The sequence below is a fragment of the Saccoglossus kowalevskii genome, chromosome 22 (genome assembly GCF_978046115.1).
Source record: "Saccoglossus kowalevskii chromosome 22, keSacKowa6.1, whole genome shotgun sequence".
Classification (NCBI taxonomy): Eukaryota; Metazoa; Hemichordata; class Enteropneusta; family Harrimaniidae; genus Saccoglossus; species Saccoglossus kowalevskii.
The window spans coordinates 27,672,451-27,696,575 of record NC_140662.1 but is presented as its reverse complement, the minus strand read 5'-3'; the positions used below and the strand labels follow the sequence as shown (position 1 = coordinate 27,696,575).

Genomic DNA, 24,125 nt, shown 5'->3' with positions numbered 1-24,125 from the left:
CGTGTTCCGGGATGCCGAAACATGAGATAGCTAGTATCATGTACATATCTCTCTCAGCGTATCAGCGTGATCCAGTAACGGTAAAAACTGGAGGTGCGTTATTTTTGTCGCGTTCGACTTCATAGTACGCGATCTACGCGACTGTTTAAATGTTCTATTGTGTGTCAGTATTGTTGCTATTTCGAGTTTCACTGATTTTGTTTGACTTCCGTCATAATTTTGTATAAAAATAGCCCAGTATATTTATTTTTATTCCTAATTTCAGGAAATGAAAAACACGAGATCGATCAGGGGTTGCAAAGTTCTACAGAGAAATTGTCATTATCTTCGTCAAAATGTTCTCCTAAAATAGCTTCCCACTCGTAATTATCGTCTTCAGATGACAACAACTCCTGTCGTCTATGTCACTTCCTGTCTTTATGTCTCGCGATGCATCGCGATAGTTGATTGTAATATGAATAGATCTCGCGTTATTTTGTGAAATATAATGAAAATGTTGTTGCTCAGCAACGTTTACTCGGTACGATAAGAACTGATAACCTAAACAAACGTGGCACGCATTACTTCAAAAGAAAACGCTGCGTTGCGAGTCTGTTGTATTACTAGTCTGAGGTTTCAGTAAGGCATACCGTATAATTTGGATTATTAAAACAGCGCGCTAAAAAATGTTGATTAATAATCATTCATTGTTTTATTTTTAGATTTATTGTAATATAATAACAAATCTGTGCCGTTCTGTTAGAGGATGATGATTTTCCAATGAGTTCCTGGATGTGTTGGTATATCATGGCATTTTATTCAGACACCATGATAAGACATTGTGATAAGAATCCTGGGGCAAGAAATTAATCAAATTATAATCGGTAAGAGTTTGAGGTCAATAAGGCTGAAGCTGAGTAATTGCGCATGTCCCTGTCTTGTTATATTGTCACTGTTAAACAATACCCAGAAAATATAATATTGATATCGTACGTAAAACGGATAGTCGCCAGATAACGCATCATTTTAGAACGACATTTCACTCTCAAGGTCAATTGGATTTGTCCTATCTTATACATATCTAGAAATATTATCCAGTTCACGACGCAGCACATTTATTGGGTGATTTATAACAGCAAATAAATCACAGGTAAGAACCTCTGCGACAGTGAAGTAGACTTCTAGATTTCAGCAACAGAAGGCCTTTGTGACAACAACATATTCAACACAATATTTTTAGGGGCAGAGCTACGTCACAAGGCGTTCCCAGAGGCGGTGACACGAAATTTTGCTTGGGAATTCTGCTCACGAACTTTGTGCCGAGGCTGGACCTTATTGGGGGGTCCGGGCCATGCTCCCCCTTAAAATTTTTGCAATCTATATCCCCTGAAACGCTATTTCCCGCATTTCGATGGGGGGGGGGGCTATTTTGAGACTGATGCCGCCGTCCTGTGGGTCTTCCGACTGGGTCACCCGATGGTTTCGATGATCTAAAGTTAACCAGAGGAGATTTATCGAAGCAAATTCGATTAATGTAGCGGAAAGGTAGTGGGAGTTAGCCATCCTAGTGAAAGTATGTTTACACAGCACGAGTACAGAAAGATGAATTTGTTTGTTTTATTGTTTGTCGTGGTGAGTAGTACTACATTATTTGCGAAACGATATCGACGGAAGCCCGACCGATATTTACTCAACGTCGACACGGACCTCTCGGCTAATGTCACAGTCCGGACACAGTTTTCATAAACAAATAAAAATATCCCCGTTCTCAGTGATATTATGGTGTGTGGTTAAAGTGGCGGTGCCACCGAAAAATGTGGGGGAAGGGGGACTCTCAACACCCTTTCCTGATATTGAATCTCATCCTGTAAATCCGTAACCGGTTCTCGGATATGTTTATATTTATCACTAATATAGTGTACAACTGACTGACAAAAGTTGTACAACTTGTGTCAATCAATCCCTTTATTACCAAACGCGTGGTATTAAGAGTTTGTTTTCAGGGGTGGGTGATACCAAGGTGGGAAATGGATGCACATATGGGGTTAATTCCTTGAATTGCAATATAGAGGGTTCAAGCTGAAATACAATATATAGTGTTTTCATGTTTCGTCTGATATTTCTGTGGTATTCTGCTGCTGTAAGTAATGCACGATTTGTTTCGAAATTCAGTATATTGTGTGTATTCCAGGGTTATTCGTTTTTTGCTAAAAACACCCCTATTTTTTTAGTGGCAGAGTTGAATAGTCTCACTCCCACTGGGAAATCTGCATTGTTGCTTGAATGTGAGTTAATTAAACACCTTTTCCAGACCGGCGAAAGAGTATACAACAGCCAATTTTAACAGCCTGTCACGTGATTTTAGTCTGAATGTCAACATGAAGAGGCTAGTCCATTTTACGCAGGAGTAATTGGGAGAAGAAAATGTGAGGGATAGTATCAACAGAGATGTGTATAGTGAAAAGTAATATCTATCCTTCATTTGCATCTCTGAGCATTTCTGTTTTAGTATATTGGTTTGAAAATGTTGAACTTGCATGATTTGCAATGTGTTTTTTTAATTGGGACTCCCCTATTGATCGAATCCCGGGTTTGAACGAGAACGGCACACCACGTGATTCGTTTGAATACAATGCTGATGGCAAACATGCCGTGTTACTGCAGTACTGCACTGACGGGATGACTTACTGGTACTGCATGCTACAACTTCGCTTGTGATGTTGCATGTTAGCCATGGATTACATGAATCTTGATTACCAGTCAAATGTTGCTCATTTGACGTTGGTAATCTTTATTTGGAACTGAGTAACTTCCTGGTACTTCGTACTATGATAAAAATCAGTCAACATACATCAAGTTCTCTCAATCGTAGTATTCCATGTGATGTACACCTAATATGCCAAAAATGTTGCTGAACGATTTGAACTGAATAAAAATAGCAGACGAAAATTTGTTTACAAAATAAAAATACTTCGGTTGCCAATGAAAACCGGTAAAAAACAAGCAATATGTTTTCGGCTGTTATCATGGAAGGGACATGAACGTGAAGCTAACGTCTGTTTATAACTAAAACCGGGCACCTTATACGAGGTTCGCAAAATAACATGGCAGTCATTAGAAGTCACTTTATTTTATTGTTAGGACGTATTCAGCCGTTAAATGTATTATTTCCAACCGTTTTGCGATAGTATTTTCTAGATTGGAGGCAGCATTTACATTTTATTCAAAGTTCAAAGCTGCGTTGGGATTCCGTTGACAGTGGTAACAATGTCGGCGCCGGTGATCTCTTACCAGTGCGCAACGTAGCCACAATAAAAGGCATGATCATTTGGGCACTGCTATTACAAGACTTTGGCTGTTGCCATGGTAGCGGTGGGTCAGGATTGTTTTTCCAATTAGTGATGGTACGACCTGCCTGTCAAGTATGAACCGTGACAAAATCAGCTAAGCCAAACAAAATCACAGAAGAGTTAAAAAGCCATTCCTGCTGAACAGTTACTCTAACTTCGGGGTCAACTTTCTCATTAATGAAAACAGATATCAAAAATTCAAATAGTAACTTTTTGCCCACACTCAAGCCGAGTACAATAAGCTATGTCTGAGGTGTTGTATCACAGGGAGTTGGACAAACTTATGTATTTTAATAAATTATTGAATAATAAAATGTTATATAACTTTTCTTTTACCCCCCTCCCCTTCCTGGTATCTATTTCAAGTATTTTTGTCAGGTTCAAATCGTTCACCAGCATTTTTGGCATGTTAGATGTACATCACATAGAATACTAGGATTGGGAGAACTTAATGTTTGTTGACCACCTGGAATCTGAGTTTTATAAATCTTGAAGGGCTCTCGGAAGATCCACCCGCTGCCTGGACCCGCAGTGAAATCTCCGATTAATATGGAGCCGCAACCATCAACATCAATATACCATGAGGTTTCTGTTGGCGACGTTGCGGCGTTACTCGGTTCCAAATAAAGATTACCAACGCCAAATTAGCAAAATTTAACCGGTAACCAAGACTCAGTCCATCCACGACAAGCAAGCAACATCACAAACGAGGTTGTAGTGTGCAGCTCACGAGTCAGCGACGACCGATTTCAACGAAAGTCATTCCGTCAGTGGAGTACTGCAGTTGCACGGCATGTTTGCCAATGCACAGATCTGTGGAGGAACTTTTAACTTCAACATCAACCGTGTATCGTAGTCGCCCAGTTTAAGTTCTGGTTCTGTCGTGGTCCCAACTAAAGGGCGACAGTCGTCGTGTCGCGTCCTGTTCAATATGGGACTCATAGCGACGTATACAACGCGTGTAAAATACATTGTTTATTTACATGAAATTCGAACACGCGCTGCGCTACGACCACCGCGCTTAAACATCCACGAGTTATTTATTCGGACAATGACTTAAATTAGACGTCTGATTATTTTATTTTCACACGTACAGCGACACGCGTTCTACACTGACAAGTGTTGCTAGGTCGCAGCACTGTCTTGGAGCATATTAATGGGCAATTGGGTTCCCCGATCTAAATTTCTATCCCGGTTTGTTGCACGTTCTTTTTTTAATATGAAATAATCAAATATGGGACATGTGTATAATAACAGAACCCCACACCCTCCACGTGGCTTCGCTCGTGAAAGTACGGCAGCAGGATACACCGCATCACTCGTGAAAATAACTTCCATACGCAATGAAAGCCACGGGGAGGGTATCTGTCATAATACTTCATTATCACTGAAAACATTTTTCCCCTGAAATAAATTCCAGTGAATATGCCATTTCCCTCATACTCTATTGAGACACAGCGCAGTGAAAATTGGATTCACATGTAATGCTTGAAAACATGTCAGAAAAAATAAATTAAGTGAAATTCTACGTGACTTCATAATAGTTGGAAATGAACACATTACACCCGACCCTACCACTCTATATACAATGTAAACTACACCCCAAAATATCCTTTCACCCACAGTTACTACCGTGTTTCACCAGTGTATTCTATTTGACGTCAGGAGAAATTGAAATAAACAAATTAATTATAATTTCAGCCTCTAGTTGACCACTGATTAAATAAACTACCTCGTCTTTATGTCAACTTGCAGTTATTCGTTGCCTACACCAGTGACTTCAAAATATATGTTTCAATCCCAGGAATTTCACTCGCTGTTAATTGCATGGGAGTGGCAGTCTTTAATGAATTTCTATTGTCATGTCAATTTCTTGCGATTACTCGAACATTAAGCTGTAACCACATACCGCCTAGGTGCTGTAATTAAATCCTGGTGTAAGCACCATATGAACTATGAACAATGTATGTGAAGCCAGCTGTGGGGTATATTCAATCCTATAGATTTCTCATTGTTTGGTAACTATTTGCTGCAAATGCAACAAAAATCAAGATAAAAAATATTACCCACACAGTATTCTACAGGTTACTTGTTGTAACATGTTTTGTTTATAATGTAAATACAGATCAGACTGCAGTACTAGTATTAGCGATAAAGGCACAGTACACCCTACTTCAGTACAAATTAATATTACTCTGCGTGAAAGGTATTTGTCTCTCATTGACAATTGTCAATTAATTATGATTAATTGTGATAGTAACTGTATTGGTATAGAAAATCATTTAAAACTTTATTTTATTTTTATTCAAATTCTTTAATTGCAGTAAATTTTGTTGTCATTCTCAGTTTAAATTTAAGCAGTACTTTGAAAACTACAGCACTGAATTTAACAACATAACAAAACATATTAGTGTTGACATAAAATGTTGACTAAATAATGTATTCAATAAAACACAAAGCACTGACTAGATAAAGTTTTTAAAAAAAATAACGTATTTCCAAAAAATTCAGAGAAATAAATTAAAATTAGAATTGTTTTAAACGTCATTAAAATATCACTAATATAAATATTAGATCATATTTACTTGTCTGCTCGACACATTAAAAATACATACAAACAAAATAGGAATATGAAGCAAAAGCCCGCGTTAGACTATGTAATGATATTATAGATTAAACATTGAAAGAATTAGAACAAAATCAGATATGCTAATGCGTACACAATACACTAAAGTTATATACGTGACATCGTGTAACATGATACCTATTTTTATTTTATTTTGGATTAAAATACAATTTATATAGTTTGTTATAATTGATTTACTTAATGATAACAATTAGCCTGATTGCTACAAGACTTCAATTTGGCAAGTAATATCAGGCAAAAACATAGGCTAGCACGTCATTTAAAGTGAGGGAGTCGTTACCTGCGCATGCGCCAGATGGCCATAGCGTGTCATTGTTTAGAAACAAGCGTCTACCCATGAGCCTTTGCATTTTAGCATGTGTTGTTATCGTTCGCCAAGATCTCCGGAAACAACCGCATTCAAACTAGACGCCATTTTCATTATTGTACAAGCGAGGTTCGTCTATCGCTTCCGAACATGCTCCGAATATTACCGAATGCTCGAGATTAGCCTAACCCATTGTACGAAGGTGTTAAGAGCTAACGAGAACCAATGTTTGTGAACAAACATTGACAAACGATCTTGGGGTAAAGCTAAAACAATAGCGTCGTGGCTCCTTCCGTTAGTACCTTCCATGTTTAGAAACAAGCGTCTACCCATGAGCCTTTGCATTTTAGCGTGTTTTGTTATCGTCGCTTGGGACTCAATTCCCGCGCGTGCGCAGGTGGCGATCCCCCGCTTTAAAAACCTGTGCTCCAGCCGCAATTGTTCACATGATTTTTTTTAAATTTTGTTGTACCTTTAATGTATGTATTCGAAAGCAATATTGTATAAATGTGAAACGTTGAAAATATATCTTGCTGTTGTGGTCTTGAATTACAAAATAACTCTTGGATGAAACATGTGAAACATTCAAAGTAACTACAGACTGTCTGAAAAGATACTCCAGAAATATTTTTTTTTTCATTTACAAGATATTGTTCATATTGTTCAATAAGTATTTATCATTTACATGGTATGCTAAAAAACAGATATCAAGTACACTTGCGTTTATTCTACAAATCAAGTATTTTTATGCTAATTATGGATACTGTTTAAATACGAACATTATGCTCTCAATAGTTATTCTCAATCATCAATTTCAAATGCACTATCCCTTTCTTGTTCATCAGAATTGATGTATTTATAAAACTGTTGCACTATCTTAACCGCTTTCACTGTGGATTCTTTTGCTAAGTCTACCAAGTCTGAAATGTTATCCTCCAATTGAACATCTTCAACCATATCGGATAAATCACTTGAAATATGGCGAAATAATCGAGTCATCCAATCATTCTGATGTCTGTTATATCCAGGTTGACTTTCAATCAGAAACAGGAAAAGTTTCCCAAATTTGGTATCAAAATCTGCCCAGCCATATTCAAAAAGAATCTGCTTAACTTGTAAGGGATCATTCTCTTTTATGCAAACAAAACTACAATCGTTATGACGGGGATCAATTTTATAATGACGTAATTGGAATTCACACATACATTTGTGAAGCAGTGAAGCTATCTCAGTCAGAACGTCGTTTGGCAAATCGCGACTGGTAGGAATCTGGGTTAGGCAGTTACTCAAAAGTCTAATGTGTTGACGGTACAACTCACCTAGCACTGAAAGTTCTGGACAAAGAATGTCATATAAGATGGTTTCAATTTTTCGCATGTTTTTCTTAAGAGTTTTTGTATTACCACCAAGTCTATGTTCTAATAATGATTCTGGATTCTTAATATTATGTAACACAATCGCACAGTCACTAAACCATCGCTCCTCAAACTTACGATCTTCTGGCAACCTTTTGAGGATTTCAAGAAGGCGTTTAGTGGCATTTAAAGAACTATCGTACGCTGCTTTCGAATACATTTTTCTAGCTTCGTCTATCTGATTCATGTCTTCATATTCTTTTGCACAAGAAATGATGACCTCAATTTCATTGCCACTAAACTTGTTAAAATACTCTTGCTTTTTGCAATTGTTTCCCGATTTGCCGAATAGATTTGAAAGTCGGAATGCTGATATCTGACTAGGTTTGATTTCGTACGCTTTCTCATAATAGAAACACGAACTATCAATATGACCGACTTGTTCGTATATCCACCCGACTAAGCAAAGTGTGTTAACATCTGTTTGTTGTTGAGATAACTTTGTAAATGCTTTACTGAGTAATTTCATAGCAGCTTTTTGTCCACTGTAGCAATCTGGCCGAGAACATACAGCTAATTTGTAATGTTTAATTGCCATATCCTCATCTTTTCTTTTTACTGATTTTGGTATTTTCCCTGCACCTTGCTTCATGAACTGAAGACCATCAAGAAATTGTGCATACGCAAAGTGTGCATTAGATTTATCATGGCTTTCCACTTCGTCCGGCAGAGCACTGAATAAAGAACGAGCTTTTTCAATATTACCCATTTCTTTGAAAACATATGCCTTGTCACGCATCGCGAGGAAAAATGGCGATGCGGATTTTTCTATAGCTAAGTCGAAATAACTTATTGCAGTCTTTTGCTGCTTCATTTTTTTATAAACTACACCCAAGTGGTAATGAATGAAAGATGACTCCGGTTCCATATCTAATGCTCTTTTATAAAACTGTAAAGCTTTATCCAAATTATTTTTCCATTCATAATATTGGCCGACTCGCTGAACTACACTGACTTTATCAGCACCATATTCCAGGGCTTTATCAAAATGCCATTCTGCTTCAAAATCAGATTGTCTGCCTTTTGCATTTAAGGCTAAGTAAACTAGATTAATTGTATTAGTTTCATTGATCTGCAAAACCTTATTGTATAAAATCTCTTCTTGGGACGACCCCTGTTCTTGATAAACTGTGGGCATATCTCTAGAATACAGACGGGCATTACCAAACAACCATGATTCTTGATTTGGGAGAAGATTCAATGCCTTTTGAAAACACTCAATCCCCCTTTCAGCACCCCGTGGGCCAATCCAGCTTAATGCAAATGCTTGATTGGCATATATATAAGCCTTTACCTTTCGTTTATTTTTGTGATCTTCAAGTTCCTTTAACTTTGAAATGATCAGTGCAGCATCGTCATATTTTCCCAAGAGAAACAGTACATGTGCTTTGTCAGTAAGCACAACTATTTCATCCCCGATTTGTCCTTCTTTGTCTTTCATACTTGTGGTGTCATCAAGTGCTTTATCAAACCATTTCAGGGCTTCGTATGGGTCTCGCTCTCCAGCTTTATGTAGCGATGACATGCAGAGGTAACCTCTGAGCGATTTAGATGGTACAGGAACATTGTCCGGGTTGTCACGTAAATGATTGTCAAGATGACTCATTACAGTCTGCAAATAACATTTTTGTATAAATATAAATAATAACCAAAACGACTGAAGCTACATAAATTAAGTTTTAGCTGCATATTCAGAAACATGTGAAAACAGAAGTTTCTGATTATAAAAAAAGATTTTTTTTAATTAATAACTAACGTATGGTGCAGTGCACCCAAATACATGCATAGTGAACGATGTGTAGCCAGAATATCCATATAGTAATCAGATAAGAACTGGATTGTCTACATGTAAACCACCTGGAGGCAACAGAGTAAACGCGCTTCGAACCAATCTTACCTTAATGTTTACATCATTTTCAAGATCCCACTGGAAATGGGATGGGAGTGTGTCCAAAAACGCCTTCATATCTAAAGCATGGTGTATCTGTGAGTAAGGATACATTTTTGATATTTAGACTGGCATATGTGTAATGATATGTTTAAAGGTATTCTGGTATTCCGAAGATTGAAAGCATGGGTTTTAGTGTAAACGAAACCTTTTGGCGTATATATCCTCGGATGGACATTGGTTTTATGGACTTGTAGCTACATTTTGAATACAATAGCCATTTATCTCATGGTCATACCTCTACATTACGTTTAGTGAGAGTAGAAGCTCTACTGTGAACTACACATACATACATTAACAACAATTGATATGTGTATATCTGAATAAAAGTGTCCATTATTATATACTATGCAAACCATGTATAATTGACAACAAAGTGTGTCTATCGCGGCATTACATATTGTTTTACATAACTCTAGACTTACTTCCATTTAAGTGGATTTCTTTACGACGAATATGGAGTTGATTACAATGTGCCAAGAAACTGTATACGCGGAATAACCTGGAATGCACAAGTACGTACATTAGGACATAAGAAAACATATCATTGAGACAAAACTACGATAAAGACTTTCCGTTTTCGACATTGTGAAATTCTTTCGTTTTGATTTTGTCAAGATAATTCAGAAATTTATGTTAGGAATAATTCATAACGAAATGTATTTCCTATGTGCCCATAACTAATTTGCATAATTACCGATTACACAAGAATATGACAGAAAAAAGATAATTTGCTATAATCTCTATATTTTTGCCTTTTATTTGTCATGAATGATTATAACTGAAAGAAGCAGAATGAAATTGAAAACTATGTAGTGTGTTCAACAAATCATGTATGAAAAATAACTTTGATAAATATGATATTACTTGGTAAACATACTGTGTTAGACGCATTCAGTTGGAAGACGTTAGAGCAGTTAGTCAATGACTATGTGGCCATATTTGGAAGCATTTCATTAAACGTAGAAAAATAAAAACCTGTATTATGTATTTCAGGTAGTTATACACTACGCCACTTATACAAAGAAGTTTTGCTGAGACCATTATTACAGCAACTCATTAATTAAAAGTATATTATCAAAGATAAAGCCAGACAAGCGGCACTGAAATGGCTGTTATCTTACGTTGCTATGTAGTACGCATGCGTGTCACACTTAACACGGCGGTGCCCCCAGGAAACTGTCACACATTTTGTCAAAAAACGGCGTAACTTCCTTAATTTCACGTTCTTTTATATATATACATAATTTTTATGAAGTCGGACATATGATTGCGAGCTAGCATTGTTAAATAAAAAAGTCCATGTATACCAATGATGTATAATGGAGAATGGTGGTGGTGGTGGTGGTGTAGGGGGGAGGGGGGGGGGTGATCGTGGCATTTCACATCGGTCTAGACTTACCTTTATTTCATGGCAGGATTGTGTCGTTGGTTATAGCTACACATCAAATGAGCCCAGTTGGTTTCTACACCACGAACTTGGTGACTACGACATACCAGGAAAAGACGAGTATAAATTATTTCAGGTCAAGTAGGTTCATCTGCTGTTTATGTGTTCCAGGTACTGATGAACAAAGCCATTAATACGCAGAAATTGTCTAGGGACGCCGAGACTAGTGTAGCTGGAACCGATAATAAATTGTTCATAAGTAATCAATATCTGATACGGTACCAGCTTGTAGACAACACTGACGTGGACTTTGTTGCTTAGCAGTAGCCTTGAAATGGTGTGACATATAAAAGGAATTGTTAATGTCACGCGTTTCGCCGAAATGTGGCGTAACTTACTTTACATCCCTTAATTAATATTAATGAAATCATACATAATAATAGAGAGATATAGGAGCGGTTAGTGAGGCAGGTCCCACTTGTGTAACATATATAAATTCTGTTTTTCAGGATTACTTCAAAGTTGAGTTTGTGTTGTTTTCTCGAATTTTCACCGGGACCGGCGTTCCTTAGCAGCGCGCACAGAGTCCATAGACATGCATGATACAGTCGTGCGCGTTTTAGCAATGTGGACCATCTGTGACGTAGCTTCGTCTCGAGGATAAAAGGAATTCTTAATTTTGAGTTGTTAGTTTTCTACGGAATTCCACTAGAGGGCGCATCCAAAATTCCCGGATGACGAGCCTGAGTGGGGTTGTTTTTATTGAAGTTCTGTATTCTTACATGCGTAAATCAATAGATTAGAAAAGCAAAAAAGTCCCAGAACTCCGCAAATTTCTTCAGAATCGTGGTATAACTTGCAGCAATGTTCGTCGTAAAGCTAAACTGTTTGAACTTGTTGAGTTAGCAAACGAGTTAAATGTTCGCCAAGAGTCAAACAATCGTCGTCGTACAGTAAAACACGAGTCGACGATAACTCTGGTAGATCCGTGTAACGTAAAAACTTGGCAAAAAAAAAACTTCATACTTTGCCTTTGTGTTAAATAGCTGACATGTTCGCATATTTGTTGCATCGAAGTGACTAGACAACAGCCAGACTGAAAGAATATCGACTTGATAATGGTTATTTACTTCATAATTTCCGTAAAGCTTCATCATGTGCAGAATACAGAATTTAATTTCATTATGGCAGAGTGTATTCGGCAATGATCCATGAAGAAAAATCCTTACAAGCCATGGTTTATTATTAAATCAAACTCTAAAATAGTTTCTGGTGTTTGTAACTGTGTAGTGTAAGTTTGATTTAATATTTTATTCACCAGGCGATCAGCAGATGCAGTTATCATAAATGGACACACGTTTTTTTCCTTCCGTAGTTATTTTAACTTCAACTTCGCAAAAAATGCCATCATAAGGATTCTGAACAAGAATATCGATGTGGGAATCGGCAACGAGCGAATTTTTCATCAAATCCGGCTCAATGTTTTCGTTTGCGCTCGTCTCGGGAAGCTGACAGAGTCTTCGTTTTTCAATCGATGTATAACTGCGGTTGAAAGACGGCTGTCTCCAGTTATTGAACTAAAAAAAATACTGGCGCAGGATGGAAAATGCCGTGAACAAACCCGGGAATATAGTGTGGCGTCCACTCAGATTCCCGACGACACATTCGAATCCACTGGCGATGAAGTGTTGATTTCTTGGACGAAAGAAATGTATAAAAAGTTACGCCTTTCATCTCAGGATATTTCGCTGTTTTTTCTTTTTAATCGAACCCAAGGGATAGTCTGGGGCATTACAATGCCAGTTAACCATTTTGACCAATTCTTGCAAATCGTTTGTAAAAAATAAGACTTCGGAAACAGTAACTACTAGTATATTGCTTACAGCAGACGCCGCTCAAATTTCAACCCCACCACGAACGTTGAACGGACTGTCATCCGGGTACTTTGAGAACGCCCTCTATCGAATTTCGTGAGAAAAATAGTAACTCGGAAATTAGAAATTGTTTCGCGTTTCGCCGAAATGTGGCGTAACTTACTTTACACTCCTTAATCAATAATAATGAAATCAGACATAATAATAGGCGAGGCAGGTCCCGGGTGAGCCACTGTCATACAGTGGCGGATCCAGCAAAATATATTGGGGGGGGGGGGGGTCCAAGCTTCGCTTAAGATATACGGAGCGTAAATCCCAGAGAAGCTATGCGTAATCCAGATGATATGAATCTTCATGCGTTTGAGAGGGGCCATGGCCCCCTGGCCACCCCTCTGGGTCCACCACTGCTGTCATACAATTTCAACGTTACTTCAGTTATCGTGGAAAAGGCAAAACGTATATAACGATGAACCTAAGAAGGCTTAAAACACTTGCTAACAATATGTTCCGTTTAATGAGAGAATAACGTCTAACTACTCGTACGTACATGGAAAAATTACACAGTAAATTTTGCAAATTTCTGTTAAAAGTTAACTGCAAAGCATCAAATATAGCTTGCCTTCTGGAATTAGGAAGATATCCTCTTGCCTTCTCAAGCATTGTACAGACAATAAAATATTGGCTCAGAATTTCTGACAAACCATGTAACACTTTAATCTATGAGGCCTTCAGACTAGGTAAAGATATGGACCCAAAGGGGATAAAAAATTGGGTGTCCCACGCTAAAAACATATTTAATATTACAAACATGGACCATATGTTGGATACTGTGACAGCTGATAAAAAACAGACAATCATTACATCCCTCGAGAGCAATCTAAAATCAATGTTCAAAAATCATCTTAAAGAGACACTATATAATGATAACAAAGGTAAAAATCGCAAAAATAAATTAAGAACTTATAGAATGATAAAACATAATTTCGATTTTGAAAAATATCTGGAAGATGTTAAAAACCCATCGCACAGATCTGCTCTAACTAAGCTAAGGATCAGTGCGCACACATTGCAGATTGAGGCAGGAAGATACATCAACCAAACAGTAGAAGAGAGAAAATGCCACTACTGTCAGGAAAAACAAATAGAAGATGAAAGCCATTTTCTATTAAAATGTTCTCTTTATGCTGATTTAAGAAAAAAGTTCCTACATACCACAAAGGTCATTACAACAATTGACAAATCTGATATTGAAAACACTGTAGACATTCTAAAAACAAAAGATAAACAATCACTAATTCATTTGGCAAAATATATCTTTGAGTGCTTCAATTTAAGAAATGACACTCATAAACAAAAAATACCAGCTGCTTTATAATTAATATAACTTATTAAAATACCTTTTCTGTTTTGTTTTTTTCTAACCATTTCTTGTTCTTCGTTTTTATTTGATTTTATTATGTTTTCACTTTGTCTTCATTTGTATTTTTCGTCTTGCCATTCTATATGTATTTGAAACTTTATTATATTTTAAAAATCCAGATCCTGAACAGGATATGATTTCAATAAAGGCATTACTTACTTATACTTACTTACATTGACAACAGTTGATATGTGCATATCCAAATAAAAGAGTCCATTATTATATTCTATGGCAACAATGTATAATAGACACGGAATTATGTTTATCGTATTAAACATATTATTTTACATTGCTTACTTCTATTTGACGACGGGGTTGTGGGCACGGTTGTATAAAATGATTTGTTTAATTTCTTTCAGACAAATATCGAGGTGACTACAATATACTAGGAAACTGTATACCCGGAATTACCTGGAATCTACCAGTAACTACAACAGGACACAAGTAAACAAGTACCTGGAAAAGGGCAGTATATTATTGACACGCGTTCAGTTGAGTGACCTAAATCGTTGAGTAGTACGCATGCGTGTTACATGTAACATAGCATGACCCCGAAAACGACGCACCTTCCTTAATTTCATGCTCCCAAATGAAGTTACATGTAGTCGAACATACAATGAGAAACTAGCAGTGTCATATAAGCTGACGAACGTCTCAGGTAAGCCACTGCAACGTATATATAGTGTGGTCGGGATATTACCGAAGTTGGGGTACACGGCAATCGTAGGTTAGCTGTGCTAGGAGCACGTACGGGAATCGTCTACAGGCGGTAAGGGTATACGCATTGAGAAGATACGGATAGTTCGGTATGCAACGCTTAAATAAGTTTATTCTTAATATACAGTTGATCCTGTACAGTGTGTATACTCGATAAATACTGTATGTTAGTTCATAAGGTAATGAGAGTCAGGCAGTGATGCGAATCAACAGCCAATTAGGCTTTGTCCGACTTGCCGTCCATATCACCTGGCAGAGCACAGTATTGAAAGGTTTCGCTGATATTGTCCGTACTTAGAAGGCAGCAGCATACAGTGAACAACGGGGAAAGACGATCATATTGTTGCTAGCAGAAGTACGCACATGACGCAGACGTAACTGTTGACCCTGTTCCCAGTGCACAGAAAGCAGCCAACTTACCGCTATTGCAACATAATACGGAAACACGTTATCAACGGGATGCATAATGTCACTATCAGAGAACAAATATGTAACTTTAATACAAGTATTTACAGTCAATAAATAGAATCATGGTCCTGTTACTGTGTAAGGTTACTGTAATATGTACATTATGCAATTGAAAACACAAATTGCTTGGGCATACCCGTGTGTTCGTCGGCATGTGCGTTAAGTGTGTAGATGTAGGTTCATGGGCACTCGCAGCCCAAAAAAGAAGTTTTGTAGATTGTTTTGTTACGCTGTTACAATTCCAATGCTCTTCCACATTAGAACGAAATAAACATTCGAATATCCTTGAAAAATATATTTGTAAACGCTTCGGATATTTTGCGGGACTGTATATAAATAATATAAAAGCATAATTTGGCTTCGAAGGATGATGCTTGAACCTCCACATTTTTAACTATAAATAACATTTGATAACGGTAATCTGTTTATTTGAGAATTATAGCCACATTATCATACGTGTTTGTAAAATTTGCAATAGGTAAATGATTATGCAAATCAGTCATTCTCTGAAATTGAGTTGTCCAGCTTGTCATAAAAATTCAAATCTAAATGCTTATAGGATTTTTGTTTTGTTTTCATCACTATGTTATTGTTTATCTACAAAAGAACGTCTGCGATTATATGTAGTGTGTTTTCTTTTTTTGTATTGATACATCAAATGGGGTTTCCGAAACTCAATGAAGCAAATTACAGTATAAAAAAACCGGGACAGAAGATAATTTAAGTACTAAAAGTAGCACAATAAAGTGTGTTGTGGAATTATGTTAAACATTATAAAATTACACTGTCATTATGGTGTGTTGAAGCCACTAATACGCCGAGACTGGTTTAGGTGGAACCGATAAATTGTTCATAAGTAAACAATCACTGACGTGATGTTGCTTAGCAACATACTTGCGTGATAAAATCAAAGAAACTGTTGTCGCGCGTTCGTCGAAATATGGCGTACCTTACTTTATGCCCCTTAATTAATATATATGATATACGTGTATATATATAAAGGCATATATAATAATAAAGAGCTATTAGAACCGTGTTAGTACAGGTCTCGGGTAAGCCACTGTCATCAAATTCTAATGTTAAAATGAGCAAAACGTATATAACAGACGAACCCCAGAAGGATGTTCTTTGTTCCCATTCAACCGGATCGGGAGATGTTTCGTTAGGGAGATTTTCACCAGTGTGTCCAATATGAAACGACATGTACATCGCAATCTCTTGTAATAATTACAATACTACAAGTCGTAAGTCAACATACCCTCTTCGTTAATCAATTCATTGTGTGGTGATAATAAAAGTCTTAAAAATATTTTGCAGAAACTGAAAGCGAAATGTTTAAAACGACTTAAAAGTGAGCCGGAAAGTGTCATTATTAGTGTTACTTACCGCCATGAGGGCATTGCTGGAACACTTTTAGCAATTAGAAACTCATTTAACCTAACAGTATCTCTTTTCACAACAATATTTTACTGGAACCCAACGACTCAGGCCAACACAAATCACCGTGATTAGTTGAACTAAGATAGAACTGGACATGACCCCGGCCATGGAAACGAGTCAAAGCTGAAATCTCCTTTAGGCCCTCTTAAAATGAAGTTTTATTTAAATCTGGACATCTCATGAGACGACTTTGTTATTTTTGTGTGGAAAACTGTAGATGGACGAATTGCACCACCCCTATGATCGCAAAAATAAGCGCTGTTCGTCGGCAACACTTGGGGGTCTCGAGCTTCTCTGTCGTTCACGCATGGGTCATGTACAGGAACATGCGCATAACAGCCATATTTTCTAGAATGGTGAACACACTAAGTGATTGCGGGCGCTATTCCGTTTTTTTTAAACGAACCGGCCGTGCTTATTCATCATTTACAGTGGTCAGCTGATCACTGTAACTATGTGTAGTTCGAGCTGATCAATTATGATCTGTCATTTAACATAACAGTTAATAAAAGCTAGTTCTTACCTAATTTTGGAAATGAAGATAACCATTGTATTGACAAGCACAGCACTGTTTTGGTCATATTGTTAATATTTCCAGAAATGTAACAGGAGTTGTTATCTCCCAATATTGCTCCAGCAATTCAATATGAAAATAGTTGTTGATGCATAATATGAGGCAACACTTTCACTTCATCAATGTTTATAATAATTTACTATTCAGAAACATTGTAATGGCGAGCTCATCAATTGGTAGCAGTATTGGCCTCGAAGAAAGACTGGCTGATTTTCCTTGTCACTTCGTCTGGAAGCCAGAAAAAGGATGTGGAAAAACATTCAAGGTTAGTTTCAAGTAAAACCATACTCATTACACAATGTTGAAATTATATTTTAATAGAACTATTTGTCATCCCTTAGAGTAAATATCAATAAAGATCACTTTTGATAAGCAGCAATTAGGTAAACATGAGCTAATGATAATTATGGTTCTGTCTTACAATTTAAAGAATTACTTTTATATTGGCAGAATATTATGAGCTACGTCGATCACCATCTAAAGTTCAGTCCAAATCAGATGCGAGTACCAGCAAAGGCTTTGAAATCGTACCTGTATGTGGCAGATCTGAAGGGCAATGACGAAAACTATATGAGAAAGGCATTGCACTTTTTAGATGAGGCACTTAGTGACAATGTTTTTGAGGTAGATGCTGCTGAAGAAGATGGTCCGATTGGGGACAAAGTTATACTATTAGCAAACAAGGCATGGCTTTTGTATAATATGGGTAAAATGAATGAGGTTGACAGTTTGATAACAGAGATTGAAAGTTTTCAGGAACAGATGTCAGACAAGGCGAGTGCATATAGCTTGGCACATGAAGCTTTTGCGAAGAGTTGGTTTAGTAGAAATAATTACAAATCTGCCATTCAATGTTATAAATTGGCAATGGAATATGTCCCTGATCACGTAGATTGGTTATTTGGGTACACTAGATTGATAGCCAAAACAGAAAACCAAGTTGAATTACAGGATAAAATCCCTGCAATTACCGAAAAAGAAACTCAGCTACGAAAGATTTTGAAATTGAAACCTCGCCATGGGCTTGCAAGAGTGCATTTAGCTAGATGTCTTTTGAAGAAAGGCTCCGAGGTCGAAGCTCTTCATCATGTAGATAGAGCATTGGAAGACGATGGCAACAATCCCATAGTCGTACAAAGGGTCGGAGAGATTTACCGCAAAATGGGGAAATTTGATGATGCCATTGAAATACTTGAGGAAGCGTTAGATTCTAGTCCCGATTCTAGTTTCATACTAAATGAAATTGGATTAGTGTTTAAAAAGCGGTATTTCAAAAAGAAGCATGGCAAAAAAGACCACGCACTTTTATTAAAATCACTCAAATATTTCCATGAATCGTCTGTGTCAGACCCCAGTAATATAACAGCAAAAACAAATCTCGCTCAAATGTATGTAACTGAGGGAAACCACGACATGGCTCAATCAGTTTATTCAGAGTTAATAAAATGCGAGGATGACGATGATAAAGCAAGCGGCCATTGTAATTTTGGCAAATTGCTAGATATGCAGGGGGAGGAACATAACTCTGTTGAGCAGTACAAGTCAGCAATTAGAACTGCTCCACATAGCTGGGGTGGACGGGAATCTGCTACGATTTTGAAAGAAAATATGCAAAAGAGATTGGTCAATGATAAACAAGATTTGGAAGCTCTTAAATTGATAGGATGGGTTAATTCTAAAACTGGATATTTGGATAGTGCCTCGTTCTATTATGAGAGAGCATATGAAGTAGACTCGTTAGACCCAAATTTACTGCTAAGATTGGTAGAGGTGTGTGTAAAAGCTGAAAACATTGTTAAAGCAGATAAATACATTGAATTTATGGATAGTAAGAAGGAAGAGTACAAGCAATTAAAGGCTAAAATTCACTTATTGAAAGGTAAAGATCTTCTAAAACAGTGCAAGCTCGAAGAAAGCCGAATTGAGTTTTCAAAATCAGCTGATTTCAACAATTTGGAAGGATGTGAAGCATTGATCGACGTTCTGGAAAAAAGTTCAGAAAATAAAAAGTACGAAAAAAGCTGGTTCGACGACTGGGCTACAGTTATTTCTAACATAAGTGAGCAGAAAGAGATAGATATGATACATCATCGTTCAAAAAAAGTTGAGATTAGGCAGATAAATAGACGCTTCGCAAACCTCAGAGCAAGGCTAGTAGGCAGACTGCCAAAATTGGAAGTTCTCGAATCATTGTATGAAAAGTACACGGATTTCTTGTCTGGCAAACGTGTAGATGTAGCAGATGTTCTTCTTGAAACCAGAAATATTTTAGATCGAAGTTTTTCAGATTTCCAACTTAAGCATTACAAAATGGATTCAAATTTGAAGCGATATAGATGTTATTTTGTTCTTATTCCAACTCAGCCCAGTTCCAGAACCATAGAACAGGAACTGCAACGCAGATTAGAAGAACCTCGTAAATCAGATTTATTTAAAGGTGGATATGAGTGGATGTCATTCAGATCCAAATTTCCTGATTTATTTAAATATTTATTGGATATACAACCGTTGGTTAACCAACAGAATTTGTATCTGAAAGACCTGTTTGACGTTGTTAACCGTCACAAGCACGCTGGGGTTATGTCGCTCACTGTCAGTAATATTGGTCCTGCTGAGACCCAATTGGCACATGATGCCCCACCCCGAGTTGCTGACATAGTTAGAAATATCTATAAATACATATAGACAATATTTGCGCAATCGAAATGATCAATCTGATTTAGAAATTGACTTTAGTCTAAATGTTTGTATTTTTCTCTTCCATATAATCTATAGTCCCACGATAATTTGAGTTTTTGTGTTTGCATTGAGCGTATAAAAGGGTTATTGAAATAACAATATAATTTCATGGAAATATTCAAAATATGAATATTTAAGAAGTAGTGTATTTTATAGACAGAACGCTTGACAATAACAAAAGGCAGTAATTGTCATAGTATTGTATTGAGAATATATGTAATAATTGTAATTAGTACTGACATTTATTTCGTCTTTGTACAATTTAGTGATATTTAAAAAAATACAAAGATATGACGTGACACACAATGATAGATTTTTACCTAATTAAACAAGTTTGATATGTAATTAAAATATGACATGTTTTAATATTTGTTTGTGTTTATTGAATCGACATGGAAACTGTACTATAACATAGTTATCTGCTCATTACAAGTGTAATGTGTTTCTGGTAACCCAAACTTATATTTTACATTCTCATCTGTGTTTATGACTAAATTTTACATTCATCACTTGAGATTTGGCTGCGTGTTGAACATATTCTTCACATAAAAATGTCAACCCGTTCGTGTGGATCGTCAATAATGAACATTTTGACAACATGTGCAAGATTTTATTTTAAAGAATGGTATTACACCTTATCAACAGAGATACTCTAATTTTAGTACTTTCATACATGTATCGAAAAGAGTGTGAAATAAAAACAATATACATCCCGAAAACAATAGATAAGTCGAAATATCTTATTGCAGTCAGTTGCTGCTATATTTTCCCATAAACTATGCATATGGGTAATGAATGGGTGACTCAGGTTCCATAGTTAATGCTTTCCATCCAAATATTTGTTTTCATTTATAATATTGGCCCACTAGCTAAACTACCACGCCTTAATCACCACGATATTCCAGGGTTTTATAAAAATGTCATTCTGCTTTAAAACTTGTTTTAAAAAAAATTGTGGGCGTATCTCTAGAACGCAGACCGGCATTACCAAACAACCATGATTCTTGATTTCGGAAAACATTCAATGCTTTTTGGAAAACACTAAACTCTTTTGTGAGCATTCAGTGGGCCAATCCAGCTTAATGCAAACGCCTGGTTGGCATATATGCTACTCAAAATAATTTAAGGAACACTTGAATATTCTCAGTTACAACAAGATTCTTTATTCCAGATAAAACCATTTGGTCACATAATTAACGTGAAACATCTGCACAATGAAACAGATGATAAGGACTGCATGTAATCGTTACACATTTCGTTACATGAGTTCTGAAAGAGAGAAGGATTGAAAATAGAAATCCCAGTTCAGGGAACATTTCAATAATATGTGTGACCACATCTTGCAGTAATCTCTGCAGTGAACGTTGTGGTATTCCTTGTCATTCCTGGATCAGCCATTGAGCTAGCTGACGACGATCTACTGGTTGGGTTTGATTATCCATAACACGTAGACCAAGTTGATCCCACAAATGTTCAATTGGTGCCATGTCAGGTGAATAAGCAGGCCAATCCATTCTGTTGATGTTGTGTTGGTATTGGAGATCTGTGACAACACGTGCACGGTGTGGTCTGGCATTATCATCCTGTAGGACTGCGGCAGCTCCTATCCTCTGTAGACAAGGTAACACAATAGATCGCAGGATCTCGTCTCTGTAACGTAATCCAGTTAAGTTACCATCAACGGCGTGGGAGAAGGACTGGTCTGGCGTCTAGGCTTAACATTTTTGGCCCTCAGACGGTTTGACACAGTCTGGTCACTCACGTTGGTGAGGGTCCTACGTGGGGAATTGGAATTTACGGTTTGGTTACAAAGGGCTGAGATAATGACACGTGGACGACTTGTCTTGGGTCTGTCATGTACTGTATGGGTTTCTCTGAAGCGCTGGGATAGTCTGTCAATAACAGATGGGCTCACATTTAGCCTTCTTGCAGCTTCTCACAAGGAAACCAGCCTATGGCCCTGGCTCTCTCTTCAATTGTTAAATGTCGATGTGGAGGCATGCTTGCAAAAGCTTCGACAACGCCATTAGTGAGTGTATTCTGATTACCATAATTGGAAGATGTGATCACAAGGATGCATTATGTACAGGGACAAAACTCAACATTCTTTGAAGCATAAGAATTAGAGCAGGTGTGTGATAAACAAATTTCCATCTTTTCACCCGATTTTTCCCCTGAAAGGATATGTAACTGTGAAATTGAGGGCGCACCTATTGTCATCTACAGGGTTAAGAAATAATTTAGACATGTGTGGCAGATTAAAAACTGTCCTTGTGGCAATATCGGGGTTACATGAAATCGTTCAACATGATCCAAATGTATTTGAGGTGTTCCTTAAATTGTTTTGAGTAGTATATATAAGTATTATCTTTCGTTTATTTTTGTGAACTTCAAATTCCAACTTTGAAAGGATAAGGTTAGAATCCTTATCCCAGTACATGTGCTTTGTCAGTAAGCACCACTATTCAATCACCGATTTGTCCTTCTTTGTCTGAGTATATCTTACTTATATGACAATTTGTGTGCATATGCAATAAAGCTTTCTTGAACTATGCATGAATGCATATTATATTCAACTCCATACTCCAGGTTTAAAACAACAATTCGCTGTAACGGTACTTTAGGCTGATAAATTGTTCATAAGTGAACAATCACAGATAGGGTACCAGCGGTACAATTTTGTGGCAGTTAGGCATTCATTTTAAACTATTCATTTACACATAAATAGCAAGTACTGTGCGACAATGTATGTACACTAACCATGTACAACTGACAATAAAGAGTGTTGATTGTGACATTTATACAACATTTTACATAATTCTAGACCTCCATTTCGTGACAGGATTGTGGCGTCGATTGTTATTACACAACAAATTAGTTGAGTTGGATCAGGTTATCCATTGTCATACAATTCCAACGTTACTTCAGTCACTATCAGTCAGTCAACAATCGTAAAATTAGCAAAACTTATATAAAAGGTGAATCCCAAAAAGATGTTTTTTGTTCCCATTCAAACGGATGGGGAGCTGTTTTGTTAGAGAGATTTTCACCAGTGTGTCCAATATTAAATAACATGTAAGTGCAAGCTACCTATGCAGTGATTGGCTCTTTACTCAGTAATGCAGCTTTTATGGTTCATTGTTCAGTTCTTTTGTTTAAATCCAAAATTTACATAGTTGGCCCCTGACCCCTGGCTGCCTTCAACCATGTGGCAGCTCAGTGTTTCAGTGTGGTTCCAGTCTTCTGAAAGTGAAGACGTGTTCTAGTTTCTTTGAGCCAAGATTAGGTACGGCACAGTGGTGGTTTGGTTTACTTGTCCCGAAAGACGTCACTATTCAAGAACCGTGTCACATGTCTCGATGTGTATTGTAACTCGTGTACATAGAATATATGGAAGTCACGTGTTACTTGATGTTGTCATTATACTTGTAAACCTCTGTAGGGTTTTGGATCCTACATAGTTCTTGAATATATTCGTTCATGGAAGAATATCCACTGGTGTTATACTGCTGGTCCCAGGATGGAGGTGTTGTTTTATGCTAAGGTATGTACAATGATGTGAATACCTTATGGCTATCTGTGTATTGGTACTATATCTACTCCTGGGTTCCGTGTGTTGTAGTTTTGAGCGCGAATATAATACTATTAATCATACTTTACGTACACACCCAAATAAATTACCGTGGAAAATGCACCATTTAATTCAGTTTAGTGACAATTCAGATGATGAGGTGCATGAGGACGCCACACGATTCCAAGAGATAAATAAAGGATCTGCAACTGCGTATTATGGACATATTACAAGGGTGTACAATGAACTATATACTATGATGGATAGGGAGGTTTCATATAATGAA

The 24,125-nt window shown here is 37.0% G+C and overlaps 2 protein-coding genes across 2 annotated transcripts; one reads left to right on the top strand and one right to left on the bottom strand.

Moving 5' to 3' along the window:
• Nucleotides 1-6,627: 6,627 nt before the first annotated feature.
• Nucleotides 6,628-11,135, bottom strand: LOC144362703 (antiviral innate immune response effector IFIT1-like). Its single transcript, XM_085496177.1, has 4 exons — nt 11,049-11,135; nt 10,072-10,148; nt 9,596-9,682; nt 6,628-9,310 (listed from the first exon to the last, which is right to left on the bottom strand). The coding sequence occupies exons 2-4, from the start codon at nt 10,075-10,077 to the stop codon at nt 7,085-7,087; spliced, it is 2,319 nt and encodes a 772-aa protein (XP_085352303.1). The 5' UTR covers nt 10,078-10,148; nt 11,049-11,135; the 3' UTR covers nt 6,628-7,084.
• A 6,960-nt stretch (nt 11,136-18,095) lies between these two features.
• On the top strand, nt 18,096-20,634 carry LOC144347882 (interferon-induced protein with tetratricopeptide repeats 5-like). Its single transcript, XM_085496153.1, has one exon. The coding sequence runs from the start codon at nt 18,100-18,102 to the stop codon at nt 20,212-20,214; it is 2,115 nt and encodes a 704-aa protein (XP_085352279.1). The 5' UTR covers nt 18,096-18,099; the 3' UTR covers nt 20,215-20,634.
• The last annotated feature ends 3,491 nt before the right edge of the window (nt 20,635-24,125 follow it).

What these genes read in the sequence shown, in the direction of transcription:
- LOC144362703 (XM_085496177.1), bottom strand. An exon ending in AAAATGATGTAAACATTAAG is followed by an intron (nt 9,311 to 9,595) that starts GTAAGATTGGTT and finishes TGTTATTTGCAG; the next exon opens with ACTGTAATGAGTCATCTTGA.
- LOC144347882 (XM_085496153.1), top strand. Translation starts at nt 18,100, where the DNA reads ATGAGAAAGGCATTGCACTTTTTAGATGAGGCACTTAGTGACAATGTT.